Source organism: Strigops habroptila, chromosome 12 (assembly GCF_004027225.2).
Source record: "Strigops habroptila isolate Jane chromosome 12, bStrHab1.2.pri, whole genome shotgun sequence".
Lineage (NCBI taxonomy): Eukaryota > Metazoa > Chordata > Aves > Psittaciformes > Psittacidae > Strigops > Strigops habroptila.
In genome coordinates, this window is record NC_044288.2 from 1,538,467 (window position 1) to 1,551,475 (window position 13,009).

Below are 13,009 nucleotides of genomic sequence, written 5' to 3' on the forward strand. Positions count from 1 at the left end.
CCTTTGGGTAACAGATTACTTACACCATGCTGTGGAGAAGTACCAGTGATTATATTTGAGATGTGCTGCTGAATGTTACTGGAGGTTTAATATATTTTGCTTTTCAAAGGACCGAGTAGGAGGAAGAGTCGCGACCTTCCGCAAGGGGAACTACGTTGCTGACCTCGGAGCAATGGTGGTAACAGGCCTTGGTGAGTGGGAAGGAAAATTGTGGAACAAGATGTTACAACTGTGAAACCTTTCGCTGTTTCCTTTCATAGCCAAAAGAATTGGGTGTTTTTAACTATCAAAAGTAGATATTTTTGTTCAGCCTCTTTGGCAGTTGGCATTTTTCATCAGAGAATCTTCAGACCAGATGGCAGCCCTCACTAAAAACTGGGATCTTTGTTGGTGACATAGCTGTCATGGGTCACTGAAGTCGCAGAGGTGCTTGTCATGTCATCCAACTGTTGCAGATCCATTCTTTTACAGTTTGCTTGTGCTTAGTGCAATTGTTTGCTCTTTCTTTGGCATGAGTCCTTCTGTGTGTCTGTTCCTTTGCCCACTTCCTTTATGGTGGTATCTGTGCTGGCTTCACTGCACTTGCTGAGCAGTTCTTTCTAAAGCTGCTTTACCCAGCTGCCAGTGGCCTCTGACTGAATTCTTGGTAACTCTCTCAGCTGTTCCCTTGGATCTTCCAAAGTATCAGCTGAAATTGAACATGGATTTTTTATTTAATTGCAGACAGACTTTGCAGGAGTACTCTTAACTATACACAATGTTTTCCAGGAGGAAATCCCATGGCTGTGGTCAGCAAACAAGTGAATATGGAATTGGCTAAGATCAAACAGAAGTGCCCACTTTATGAAGCAAATGGACAAGCTGTAAGTCTGATACTGTTTTCATTAACCTTTTAGAACAGAAATAGTATCTCAAGTGTATTTGTTACCAGGTTATTGGCCTAGCAGGAGACAGCTTCCAGAAGGGAGGGAGTAATGAAAATGTGTGTCCTTCTTTAGGCAGTATAGGAATATTCCAGCATATCTGCACCTATTCTTCTAAAACCAGTTCTTTCCACGTGAGTTTTTGACACTTGAGTTTCAGACACTTTGTGGAATCTAAGTTCCTATTTGTTCTTTGCAAATTCATCACTGGTTTTCCTTAGACAGTTGTCTTGCCACACTCTGAAACAATTGTCTGCTGTGCTGGCACTCTCACTTCTGTTGTTGCTGCTCCTTTTCCCTGAAATAGGCTTGTTCTGGCTGTTCTACTTATGTTTTGGTTTTTAAAACCCTGATTAACCAGTGTCAGCTGGTTGAATGCCTGCAACAGTTCAGCACTAATATTCTAGAGTTGGAATTCCCAAACTTAAATAGCCTCAGTAATGTCAAGGAGCGCTGTTAGAGATAGAAGTAGTATGTTCTAGTTTAGTGCTGAATCTGATACATGTATTGGCTGGAAGCGTTCCTACCTCCTGAGTCTTAAATTATGGTGCTAAGAGTAACTTCTGAAAGAAGACAGATGAGGATACTTGGCTTCTTGCTAGAGGCCTGAGAAAGTGATCCTTGGCACAAACCTGGTGTGATCGGGCACCTGCATCTTTTCTTATCGCACCTGGGTGAATAGAGTGAATATAATGAACTCAGGGAAAGCTACCAAGGCATTGTAGACAGTTCTAACAGTCAGTCTGCTCTCATGTTGGGAAGCTTCCTCCATTATCCTAGAAAAGCTGGATTGGTAGTTCTTAGTCATGCTGACCAATCCAAAAGATAAGTTACTGTCTGTTCACTGAGCTATGCCAGGCCTTCTAAAGCCTTGTGATTGCAGAGAGCCATCCTACCATCAGAGCAGTCTTTTGTCCCATTGGCAAGTTTCTGGAGCTTTGATGGACACACATTCCAGTAGGGAAATCTTTGTGTGCCCATAAGTTGGTTGTCATTGTGATTTGCCAGCCCTTATTGTAGCTCTTTGGCCAGACATTCTGGCACAGTGACTTTGTGTTGAACAGACTTTGGTGTTTGACCATTTGAGAGAGCAGAGAGTAGTAAATTTCTCAGATCTGTTTTTGTTGTACTCTTGAAGTGTCACTCTGGTTTAGGGCACGTGACACCTTTTCTTTGAGTACTGCTCTAAAAATTTATCTGTACCCTGGCTTTTTCATTCCTTTGATTTGGGAAGTGGTAGTGTTTTGGGTTTGTGAATTTAGACTGCAGTAGGGAAGATAATCTGTGTCACTGCTCTGGTTGCTTTTAAAGTTTTCTCTGTACTTCTCGATTGTCTTGTCTCTGAGGCTTTGAGCTTTCAGGACCTCTATTTTTCCTTTTTATTATTAATTTATTATTCAGAAGAAGGTCTGTTCTTTTGACTTCTAGGTTCCAAAAGAGAAAGATGAAATGGTGGAGCAAGAATTCAATCGTCTGCTGGAAGCCACGTCCTACCTCAGTCATCAGCTGGATTTTAACGTTCTCAATAATAAGCCTGTCTCCCTGGGTCAGGCTCTGGAGGTTGTCATACAGTGAGTGACTTCTGTCTTCATGGTAGACTTTCCTATTCTGTGGGGGATGTTCCTAAAGATGCCTGAGACTTGTGATGCTCCTTGGATAAGCATTACCCACTTAATACAGCCATTTGGTCTTTGCTGGGTTTTGTGTGTGTATTGTGTGTGGTGTTCATTGAAACAAAATATGCCAAAGATGGTTAAAAGACCAAACATCTTTTCTTGAAAGCTTCTGAAAATCACTACAGTAACAGATAGATCATGGGATCATAGAATCATAGAATGGTTTGGGTTGGAAAGGACCTTAAGATCATCTAGTTCGAATCCCCGCCATGGGCTGGCACACCACACACTAAACCATGTCACCCAAGACTCCATCCAACCTGGCCTTTGACACTGCCAAATCATTGACATGGCCTGAATTGGAGTACAGACAGCCCACTTATGCTACTTGAAAGCTAATAGTATTTGTAATTTGCCTTTTAGTAATAGTAGGTAACTTCAGACTCATGTTTTAGCTAGTCAAGTATCTCTTATTTACAGAAACTTGTATTAATTTTCTAATCACCATGCAAGTATTTACTAAAATATCCCATGATGTGCTTTTACTGCATTACAGTAATCGGGTTGTGATAATGAGTTTTCTTAATATTGCAAGGATTTTATGCTGAACTGACTCTCACTTCTCACCTTTTCTAGGTTGCAGGAGAAACATGTGAAGGATGAGCAGATTGAACACTGGAAAAAAATTGTGAAAACACAGGAGGAATTGAAAGATCTTCTTAACAAGGTTAGATGCTGACATTTAGAACAAGAGGAGAGCATTGTGTTCCTCAGAAACTGGCAAGAGGTACAAGAACTTTAATGGAAAACATCAGAAGGTTGCCATGGATGCTGTTCTTAAGTGTCTTTTCATGTAAGACTTTCCTGGAAGCACTGTTCTGACAAAGAACTCCATTTTTGAGGAGGGGCACGTAAGCAATTAGGCAGGAGACGGTAAAACATTAGATATGGGAAAGGGAGATGTTGGACATAAGCAGAGCTGTGCACTAGCTTCCTGTAGAGATGTTGATAATGACTGAGGCTTTTTGGGGAGTATTTTAAAATGTTTACTTTCTTTACCACAAATCTGATTTGTAGTGTAGAAACAGTGGTTTAGGACTCTTTACAATGGTTTTGGTTGTGGTAGATGGCATCTTCACTTTTCCATGGAAGTTTCTCAAATTAAGCATGTCTGAGGTCAGCTCTCATATCTCCAGTTATTTACAACACTCTTTGTAAGAAATCAATGATGTTGGGGTTAAGCTATGTTGTTTTGGGGTTGGTGCTATTTATTACAGTTTCCTGTCTGTAGAATTGCATATAAGCAACATTTGGTAAAACCAGGACATCTCTTTGGTATAATGGCGTAGCTTGAGATGAATATCCATTTCACATAGTAACTTGCATCAAGTCTGCATTTTTTTTCCTTTCTCTTCCTCCCTCTTCCTACTCCACCTGAAACAGATGGTGAATTTGAAAGAGAAGATTAAAGAACTTCATCAGCAGTATAAGGAAGCCTCAGAAGTGAAGCCACCTCGAGATATTACAGCAGAGTTCCTTGTGAAAAGCAAACACAGAGATCTGACTGCCCTTTGCAAGGTAAGCGATGATGTACATACAGCCCTTAAGTCAGTGGTTTCTGAGGACTTCAGCAGCCAGATAAAATTAGCCAATATAAATGTTACCACTTTTCTCACTCCAGCACTCTCAAGAGAACGTGATTGATGGTAACTCTGGGTTATAATACTGATAACTGCATTAAGAACCTTTAGGTACCTGAGCTTCATATTAATGTGTTGAAGGGCTCAGTTTTAGGTAACAGTCTGTGCTGGCTCATGTCAGGCAGTGTTTAATGTTTTGAAGGCTAAATTTTAGGTCAGACCTGGTCTTTAGTACTGCTGGGTCTCACAATAGTCTGGAACTAAAATCTGAATCTGAAGAGAGATGTTCTTTCTCTAAGAAAAAGGTGGTTTCCTGAATAAAAAGAATCTTTTTATTTTTTTATTTTAATTTACTTTTTTAAATTGTAATCTTTTTATCCAAAGATTACAATTTAAAGAGCTCTATCTTGACAAGCAGAGTTATTCCCCCACTCTGTGTGTACCTGGATGTAGAAGTATGCCTTAGAAATGAAACCTTAAAGCCTGTTCTTTCTATGATGGTGAAAGACACCTTGCTAACCCAGGTCAGAGAGAACCAAGGATCATTTTTCAGCTACTTGTTCAGCAGATGATACGTACTTTTATTTGGAAAATCAATGTGTTTGTATATATGTAAGTAGTAGCTCTTCTACTTCGTTACCAACGAAGAGCTTTGAGTTCTTGTTGCTATTATTGGACACTCCAAATTACTCTGCCTTGAAGGGAATGATTGTTGTCTTTATACCTAGTTCTACTAATGTGTTTTAAAATAAGAGGAAAAAAACCTGAAAGAAGGTAGAATTAGATCATGTCTTTGCCTTTTGCATGACTGCTGCTGCTTTGGAAATCTTTGCGCTCCATATTAACTGTGAGCTTTTAAGAAAGAAAGAAGACTAGAAATAACATTTTGTGGAATATGGAAAAAGCTCTCAGTACCATAGGAACCCTTGAAATACCAGAACTGTAATGGACCTTCATGTGCTTCAGATCAGAGTGTTTAAATTCCTGAACTATTAGCATACTGATCTTTCCTGCAGTGTGGCACAGACTTCTGTGTATTCAGAGAAGGGCAAAATATGCTGGATTTAAATGTCAAAGAAAATAAAGAACTTGATTTAGATTCCACTAAAACCATTAATCTTCAACTGATTTCTCTTCAGATTTGCTCTAGTCTGATGCTACATGGTGTCTTTAAGGCCTTTTACATGGAAACTGGTTTTGATGTTAGCTTTTTATCTTATTAGGAGTATGATGAATTGGCGGAAACACAAGGAAAGCTGGAAGAGAAGTTACAAGAACTTGAAGCCAATCCTCCAAGGTAAAGATATAAACTATAAAAAGAAATACTCAGGAAAGCAGGTTTTTTACTACTTTTCTGTAGAAACTACTGAGTTACAAAAATGCAATGGTATGCTTTCTTTTAATTATGGTAACTCAAAGGGTTAGGAAGGTACAAACGTGGAGCTTGAGCTCCCTCAGCTTTAGAACTCCTTTTCTTTGTTTTTGGAGGTGACTTGGGTAAAAAGGTGGTTCTTATCTAGGTTGCATGTCAGTAAAATCCTGACTGTACCCAGTGCCTGATATTGGGAAGCCTTTGAGATTTGAAATTCCTGTCAAGAATGGTAGCATACCAATCCTGCCTATTTTGGCAGAATATTATTGTTTTGTGCTCTGTGTGACTACACTTGGGTTTTGGTCATCGTATTCTATATGGTACCTAAGCCATTACTTATAGAATCAGAGGATGGTTTGGGTTGGAAAGGACCTTAAGATCATTCAGTTCTAACCCCCTGCCATGGGCAGGGACACCTCACATTAGACCGTGTCGCCCGAGGCTCTGTCCAACCTGGCCTTGAACACAGGGATGGGGCAGCTGCAGCTTCTCTGGGCACCCTGTGCCAGCGCCTCAGCACCCTCACAGTAAAGAACTTCTTCCTTATATCCAACCTGAGCTTCCCCTGTTTAAGTTTAAACCCATCACCCCTTGTCCCATGTAACCTTTTTTTATTTCTCAAGTTAAGTTTCTAGCTTCACTGAAAATATTTTACCTGAACGCTACTTTGAAAACGTGAATTTGCTGGGATTTGATGTTCAGCTTTCATGAAGGAGGCTCGCACGTTTGAAACAGCAACCTGAATGTCTTTGTATTATGTTTGGGTTTTTTCCTAGTGATGTTTATCTGTCATCAAGAGACAGGCAAATACTCGACTGGCATTTTGCAAACCTAGAATTTGCCAATGCTACACCCCTGTCTACGCTTTCACTGAAGCACTGGGACCAGGTAGCTAATTCATGTATTCATTCACCAATACACTAAGAACTTAAACTATGTTTATTTCATTTTCATGGAAGCTTCTCTATGTTAACAGTTTCTAAACCCTTAAGTGCTCTCTGCTCTTACGCAGATACTGAGCTCTTACACGATGATTATTTGCTGATGAAATTCCAGTCAGCTTTTTGTTAGTGCCAGAAACCTCCACCTCTAATAATACTGTCCACTGGGAGTTCTCTTACTTATTTCTTTACTAATAAACAGAATTTCAAATCTATTCAACTCACTCTTTAGGGAGGGGGGAAGTTTGGGGAAAAAAGATGCCTTTGTATAGACTTGCTGATTATTTTCTATTGAATTAAGTGATTTCATTATAAATACAGGCTTTCTCTACATTTCTGTTTTAGGATGATGACTTTGAGTTCACAGGCAGTCACTTGACTGTGAGGAATGGCTATTCCTGTGTGCCTGTAGCCTTAGCAGAAGGGTTGGATATTAAGTTGAACACAGCAGTTCGCCAGGTTCGCTATACAGCATCAGGTAAAGCAAACCCCCTCCTCTGGGAAACTGCTCTGAGGGACTGTGCTCATGGAAATGAGATTTCAGTGCTTCCAGAAGCAGATGTGAGAACCGATCCCTTAAAAACCCTCCTATATAAATCACATTTGTGATTGTAATGAATTATGAGGAAGCTGTTAGAGATGTTTTGATCTTCAATGGTTTTGCTCATTTCTGTGTCTGGTTCAACATGGTGCTTTTCAGTTACATTTACTGATTCGCAAGTTCACATTCATGCTTCCATTTCCTTACTTCAATGATTGAAGTGTTTGGAGTAAGAGGTCTTGTCCTGCTTTGACACTTGGTGTCACAGGATCTGGTATTGGAAGTATAAATGAATGTCACATGAATTCAAACAAAACAGAAGCACTATATCTTTTTGTTGTTCTTCTAAACATTTGAATTGGGAAACCCAACTGAGAGAGCAACTCAATGAGAGGCTCACTGCCTACTTGTTATTTGTTTATGCATATATTTATCTATTATTTTCTGGCCTAGATGAACCTTTAGGCTTATCCCAGTATGGCCATTTTCAGCTGCTGTGTAAATTACACTCTCTGGAAGTGAGCTATGTGGTCCGTAACATTCAGTAAAAATAAAGTAACTGTTAGTGTAAACTCTCTCCATAAATGAAATGTTTTCTGGTGTGGATATGTCTTTATGGTAGTTTCTCTAATTTTTAATCCAATGCTCTTGCCTTCTGGCCTTTGAAATGATGGTTTTCTCTCCCCTTTCCAGGTTGTGAAGTGATAGCTGTAAATACCCGATCTACGAGCCAGACTTTCATTTACAAATGTGATGCTGTGCTGTGTACTCTTCCCTTGGGAGTATTGAAGCAGCAGCCTCCAGCAGTGCAGTTTGTGCCACCTCTTCCTGAGTGGAAAACTTCGGCAGTGCAGCGTATGGGATTTGGCAACCTTAACAAGGTGACTTGGTCACTGAGGGAACTGCAGCAGAGCAGGGGATGCTCAGAAGGAGGTTGGCTCAGTCTCTGTGCTGTAGCTTTTGCTACCCAGCAAATTTGTAAACTGCAAGAGCATACTAACCTGTGGAAGGCAGTATTTTTTCTGTGCACTCCTCCTAATTCCTGATTCTTTTTGTTTCTAGGTTGTGTTGTGTTTTGATCGTGTCTTCTGGGATCCAAGTGTCAATTTGTTTGGTCATGTTGGTAGCACTACTGCAAGCAGAGGAGAACTTTTCCTCTTCTGGAACCTGTACAAAGGTAGCTGTGGTGCATGTCTACTCTTGCCAGTGTCTTATTTGTGTAGTTTCATATCTAGAAAAGGGCACTTTTCAAAATGCTGTTGGTGTTCACATGGATATGATAAGAAAATAGTATTTGTAGGAAGACAAGTGGAAGCAGAATGTACCACTGACTTGGAAACAATTTGGTAGTAAATTGCACTTTTGTAGGCTACTTTATTGTCTTGCACCTTGGTGAAATTCTCCTGTGACTTACTCAGTGTTAAACCCCAAAACCTAATCTAACATTGTTGTATAGTATTTCAGAAATAGAGCAAAAAATGTGTGTTCTGTTTGCTGAAGAACAGTGTTGTCTTATTTACTTTGCCAGGAGGATGTATTGAGTTCTCCAAGAAAAGGATGATTTGTTTCTGCAGCATTTCTGAGTTAAAAGCCATTTTTCAGATCATAAGTCTCTTTGAAATTGATTGAGCTCTTTCTCTTCTTTCACTGAGCTGCTCGTGCAAATGGGGCTGGCGTCCAATTTAGTCTTAGTTTTGAAAACCTTAGCTTCCTGGATGTTGTTTCAAGTTGAACCAACACTTTGAAGCCAGACCTCTTTCATGGGGCTGTCTAATCTGGGATGATTTGATACCTGTAGAGGAGCCCCTTTCTTTTGTACTTCTGTACTGTACAAATACCTGTACTTTCTGGTACAGGTGACTTTGCTGCCCAGAATTTCAAACTGAAGTGTCTAGGAACTAACCAAGCTAAAATACTTTTTTTTTTTTCAGAGAAGGGGTGCTGTTACCTTATGTGTATTCTCTTATGTGTCTGAGTTGCAGAACTCAATGTCTGTAGGTTATATTCAGTTTCCCAGGGGGTGTGGTGAAGCCTTTACATTGTATTGAATGTGCAGGTTTCAGTGGGGCAGACTAGAGGCTTTGCTATAGCTCTGTTCCTCTTGCTGAGCATTACCATTCCAGCTTGATGAGCTGCAGGCCCATCCCTATGGTTAAGGTGCAGTGGAAATGCAAGCTGTGGTGTCTCCAGTGGATGACCTTGTTTCCTGGTTTGAGCAGCAAAGCAGCTGTGACTAGAGTGTGAGTCTCAGACTGACAGATAACTTTAGAACTCCTCTCTATGAAATGCTTAAGCAGGCAAAAGGTGTTGCTCTGCCTGTTTCTACAGCTGGACTTTGCCATTAGTAGTTTTGTTTTCTCTGCAGCTGGTGTCTGCCACAAGAAGTTGTCAGAAGATACTTTCAGTAAGCATGCTGGTTTTCTTGATTGCCATTTATCATGCTAAGAGCAAAGCTCTATGTACAGCGAGCACGATTAAATGAGTTCTTTTTCTTGCAGATGACTGTTTAAAGTCCCAGGGGGCAGGCCAGGTTTTTCTTTTAAGTGGGGAAAATTGCTGTGCAAAGAAGGTGCCCTTCTAGGGTATTTAATTGTTAAAATGTTTGGTAAGACTTGACTGGAGAAGTACATGTAATGAGCCTTGGATAACAGGGCTGTTTGTGTATCTGCTTTTGTGGCCTTAAGATGTCTCTTACATACTTAACACATAGTGTTGGGGTTTTGGTTTAGATAGAAAGACCATCTCACATACGAAGGTTTCACTACTACATTCGTCTTCTGTATTTCTGTAGCCATAGCATTTTGGGCAGAAACTATTTCAGCTGAACAGATTGAACAATACAGAAAACAAATCCAGAAGCAAAATCCCTAGAAATATCACAGCACATCCTGTATTAGCTCTGTGGGAGTTCTTTGAAGGTCTTACGTTGGCAGAGAACTGGTCTCTCAGAAGTATTTAAAGACGGGTGGGTGAATGAAGGGAAGCTCGGATGAGAAGACTGCATGTGCTTGTATGGCTGTGGGTGACCTGTTGTAGCTCGGACAGGAATCCTCCCAGTGGTTTAAGTCTATTTGAGGTAATGGCTGCTGAGAAGACCTGTAGCCTCAGAACACTGCATGTCCTGGGGCAGCTGGCCTGTGCTGTTGGTGCCTCTTGCTCCACTGTGCTGTTGGATTATTGAAGTCTCTTTCAGGCCGAGGCCTATTCAAGTCCCACTTGTCAGATTAAAATGATCGATTTCAGTGATTCAGTTGTGTTTTCTCTCTCCTTCCCCACACCCCAGCACCAATTCTGTTGGCCTTGGTAGCAGGAGAAGCAGCAGGAATCATGGAAAACATCAGCGATGATGTCATTGTTGGACGATGCCTTGCCATCCTCAAAGGCATCTTTGGGAGCAGCGCTGTGCCTCAGGTCAGTACAGACATCTTCAGGTAACTCCTCCACGGTTTAGAATGTACTGTTCTATAGTTCTATACCTAGTTCTATAGGTACTGCCCTGTGTGTGTTCAGGGGCTTTTGGGAGAAGAGGTTGGTTGTAGGTTTGGGGATTTTTGAGTGGGTGTTGTTTGGGGTTGGGTTTTCTTTGGGTTGGATTTGGGTTTTTTTGACTCCAGCTTTTCCTGACTATCAAATACTTCAGTTAATTTTCTACCTTTTGCAGCCGACTGTCCATGGCAGGTGACAGCACTGCTTGGGTACTCCCTGACATGTTCTGCACCTTCTCTAAAGTCCAGTAAAGCTCTTGACCAGTCAACTCCACAAGAGACTGGTTTGGCTAGAAATGAACTGAAGGGGGAGGAAGGGAGTAAGCGGAAGCTGTGTGCAGTAGGTTCTCGTGATACATTGCCAAGAATTGAGGTGTTGACACCAAAGACAAGTTATTTACCTTAGTATGTACATTCTCATGGAATATAAACTTGGAGCCACCATTGTTAGCCTGAGGACTTTGTGTCTTTTATTCTTGCAATTTGTGTATTTTGCAATATCTGTAGAACTTGCCCTGTGACAGCAACTGAAGTTTCTGTCTTGTCTCAGCCTAAAGAAACTGTGGTGTCCCGCTGGCGCGCTGACCCATGGGCCCGGGGCTCATACTCCTATGTAGCAGCTGGGTCTTCTGGCAATGACTATGACTTGATGGCTCAGCCAATTACTCCAGGGCCAGCCATTCCAGGTGCTCCTCAGGTGAGAAACGTCTCCCTTCTTCTCAGTAAAACCTCAACCAGGATGATTTTTCTAAGTAATTTACATCCATATCTAACACAGGTTTAGGTTACCTCCATCTTTTGATGATGATTAGAACCTGTAAAATAATTCAGTTTTCCAGCCATGATTTCTGCCTTCCCAGGTTTGGGGTAATTTGTTTACTAGCAAAAAGATTGTTTGACTCAAAGTCAATTTGGTAATATCTGAACAGAGTATTATAATACCATGCATTTATTGTGTTTCATTCTCCATATTTATGTTGTCCATCACCATATTTGAGTTGTACTGATTTGAAAGAGGGTGAAGGCCAGAGTGAGAGGAACAGGAACCAAAAGGTGTCTCCCAAACTGGGAGTGAACACAACGAGGCATTAAGTCATCTCCAGTTCACTTTGAAAGGATGAAGTTTTGAAAGCAGTAGCCGTTCTGAAAACACCAGCAGAGAAGGATGTGCAGCTTTGGCTTTATTTAGGTTCTTTTTCTAGTGATATAAATCATTAATAAACATAGTATGGATAAAATTATTCTCTGCAGAGTATAATATATTAAAGTTTTTCTCCTTTATTTTATTTAGAGGATTTCTAGCATTCTTCTTAAAGTCTATTTGCTGCAGAATCTGAAAGAACATGAACAGGCCTTAACAGTGTTGGTTGTTCTCTGCTCCCCAGCCTATTCCTCGCCTCTTTTTTGCCGGAGAACACACAATTCGCAACTACCCCGCCACTGTTCATGGTGCTTTGCTGAGTGGACTGAGGGAAGCTGGTCGCATTGCAGACCAGTTTCTTGGGGCCATGTACACTTTGCCTCGCCAGCCTACGCCTGGGGTCCCCCCGCAGCAAGCTGCCGGCATGTGAGAAAAGTAGAAGGTGTCAGAAGAGGAGTGACAAGAGCACAGTGCTGCTGGTGGGGACTCTTTGGGATGAAGATACTCACATAGTCTGTAACAGCGTCTCCTGAAGCGACTCGGCCATGAGTTACTGTGGAGCACTTCCATTAGAACGGCCTTACAAAACCTTTGGCTTGGCAGAATCTGTTGGAGCTCTCTGCAGTGTCGGTGTACACAATTCTTTGCTACCGAGCTGGTCAGGGGCTTTTTTTGACTCTGTAAATGCTTTTTGAAAGTCAGGCTTGTAGCTGGAAGATTTTTTAGGTGGGTTTGTTTGGGTTTTTTGTTGAGTTTTGTTTTCTACCTATACGTGGATTTACAATTTGGTAACTGCACAAGGCCCTCTGGAAGCTGGTGGCTACAAATAGGAACTTAGTGTAGAATTTATGTAAACTTCTTTGGGTGCTTTTTTACTGTTTTGTTTTGAAGAACAGTATTTGTTGACCAATTCTATTCTTACCTGGCCTTGAGAATTTGATGCAACTGTTTTCCCCACCAGTAACAGTAGATCACCCCCTCCAAAATGTCCATTGGCTGCTACCTGTTCTAGAAAAAAAAGCTGGTATTACTAAGAGCGTGCTAAGCATATTGGGTTATTAAATACCTTCAACAAAAGAAATCATCAGAATTGGGTATTTGTAAGTTTAAAAATGATTTGTATTTGTTTCTATAGAAATAGAGTTGCCCTGGCAGGAAGTTAGCTGAAGGACCTGATCAGAACAATCACCAGCTTCAGAGACCCTCCTGGTGCCTGGTAAGGGTAACCAAGCCCACCTGTGAGCACATTGCTCCCGCTCATCTCACTGCTCATTCTGGAGCTGAAGCCCACCAAAAATAATCCAGTGGGGTTTATGAGGACTTATGGAAATGCCAACTTCATTCCTACAG

General features: G+C 41.1%; 1 protein-coding gene across 2 annotated transcripts in view; it reads left to right on the plus strand.

Annotated features, from left to right (window-relative positions):
* The window catches only part of LOC115615991 (lysine-specific histone demethylase 1A-like), a 30,920-nt gene extending 18,174 nt beyond the window's left edge, over nt 1-12,746 (plus strand). For both annotated transcript variants that reach the window (XM_030504784.1, XM_030504786.1), the window contains 13 exons: nt 110-191; nt 769-863; nt 2,352-2,494; nt 3,176-3,266; nt 3,983-4,117; nt 5,403-5,476; nt 6,328-6,439; nt 6,838-6,970; nt 7,727-7,914; nt 8,096-8,210; nt 10,317-10,444; nt 11,069-11,215; nt 11,904-12,746. In XM_030504784.1, the coding sequence (XP_030360644.1) occupies nt 110-191; nt 769-863; nt 2,352-2,494; nt 3,176-3,266; nt 3,983-4,117; nt 5,403-5,476; nt 6,328-6,439; nt 6,838-6,970; nt 7,727-7,914; nt 8,096-8,210; nt 10,317-10,444; nt 11,069-11,215; nt 11,904-12,089 (1,629 nt within the window). In that variant the 3' untranslated portion in view covers nt 12,090-12,746. The remainder of the gene's footprint in view (nt 1-109; nt 192-768; nt 864-2,351; nt 2,495-3,175; nt 3,267-3,982; nt 4,118-5,402; nt 5,477-6,327; nt 6,440-6,837; nt 6,971-7,726; nt 7,915-8,095; nt 8,211-10,316; nt 10,445-11,068; nt 11,216-11,903) is intronic.
* The last annotated feature ends 263 nt before the right edge of the window (nt 12,747-13,009 follow it).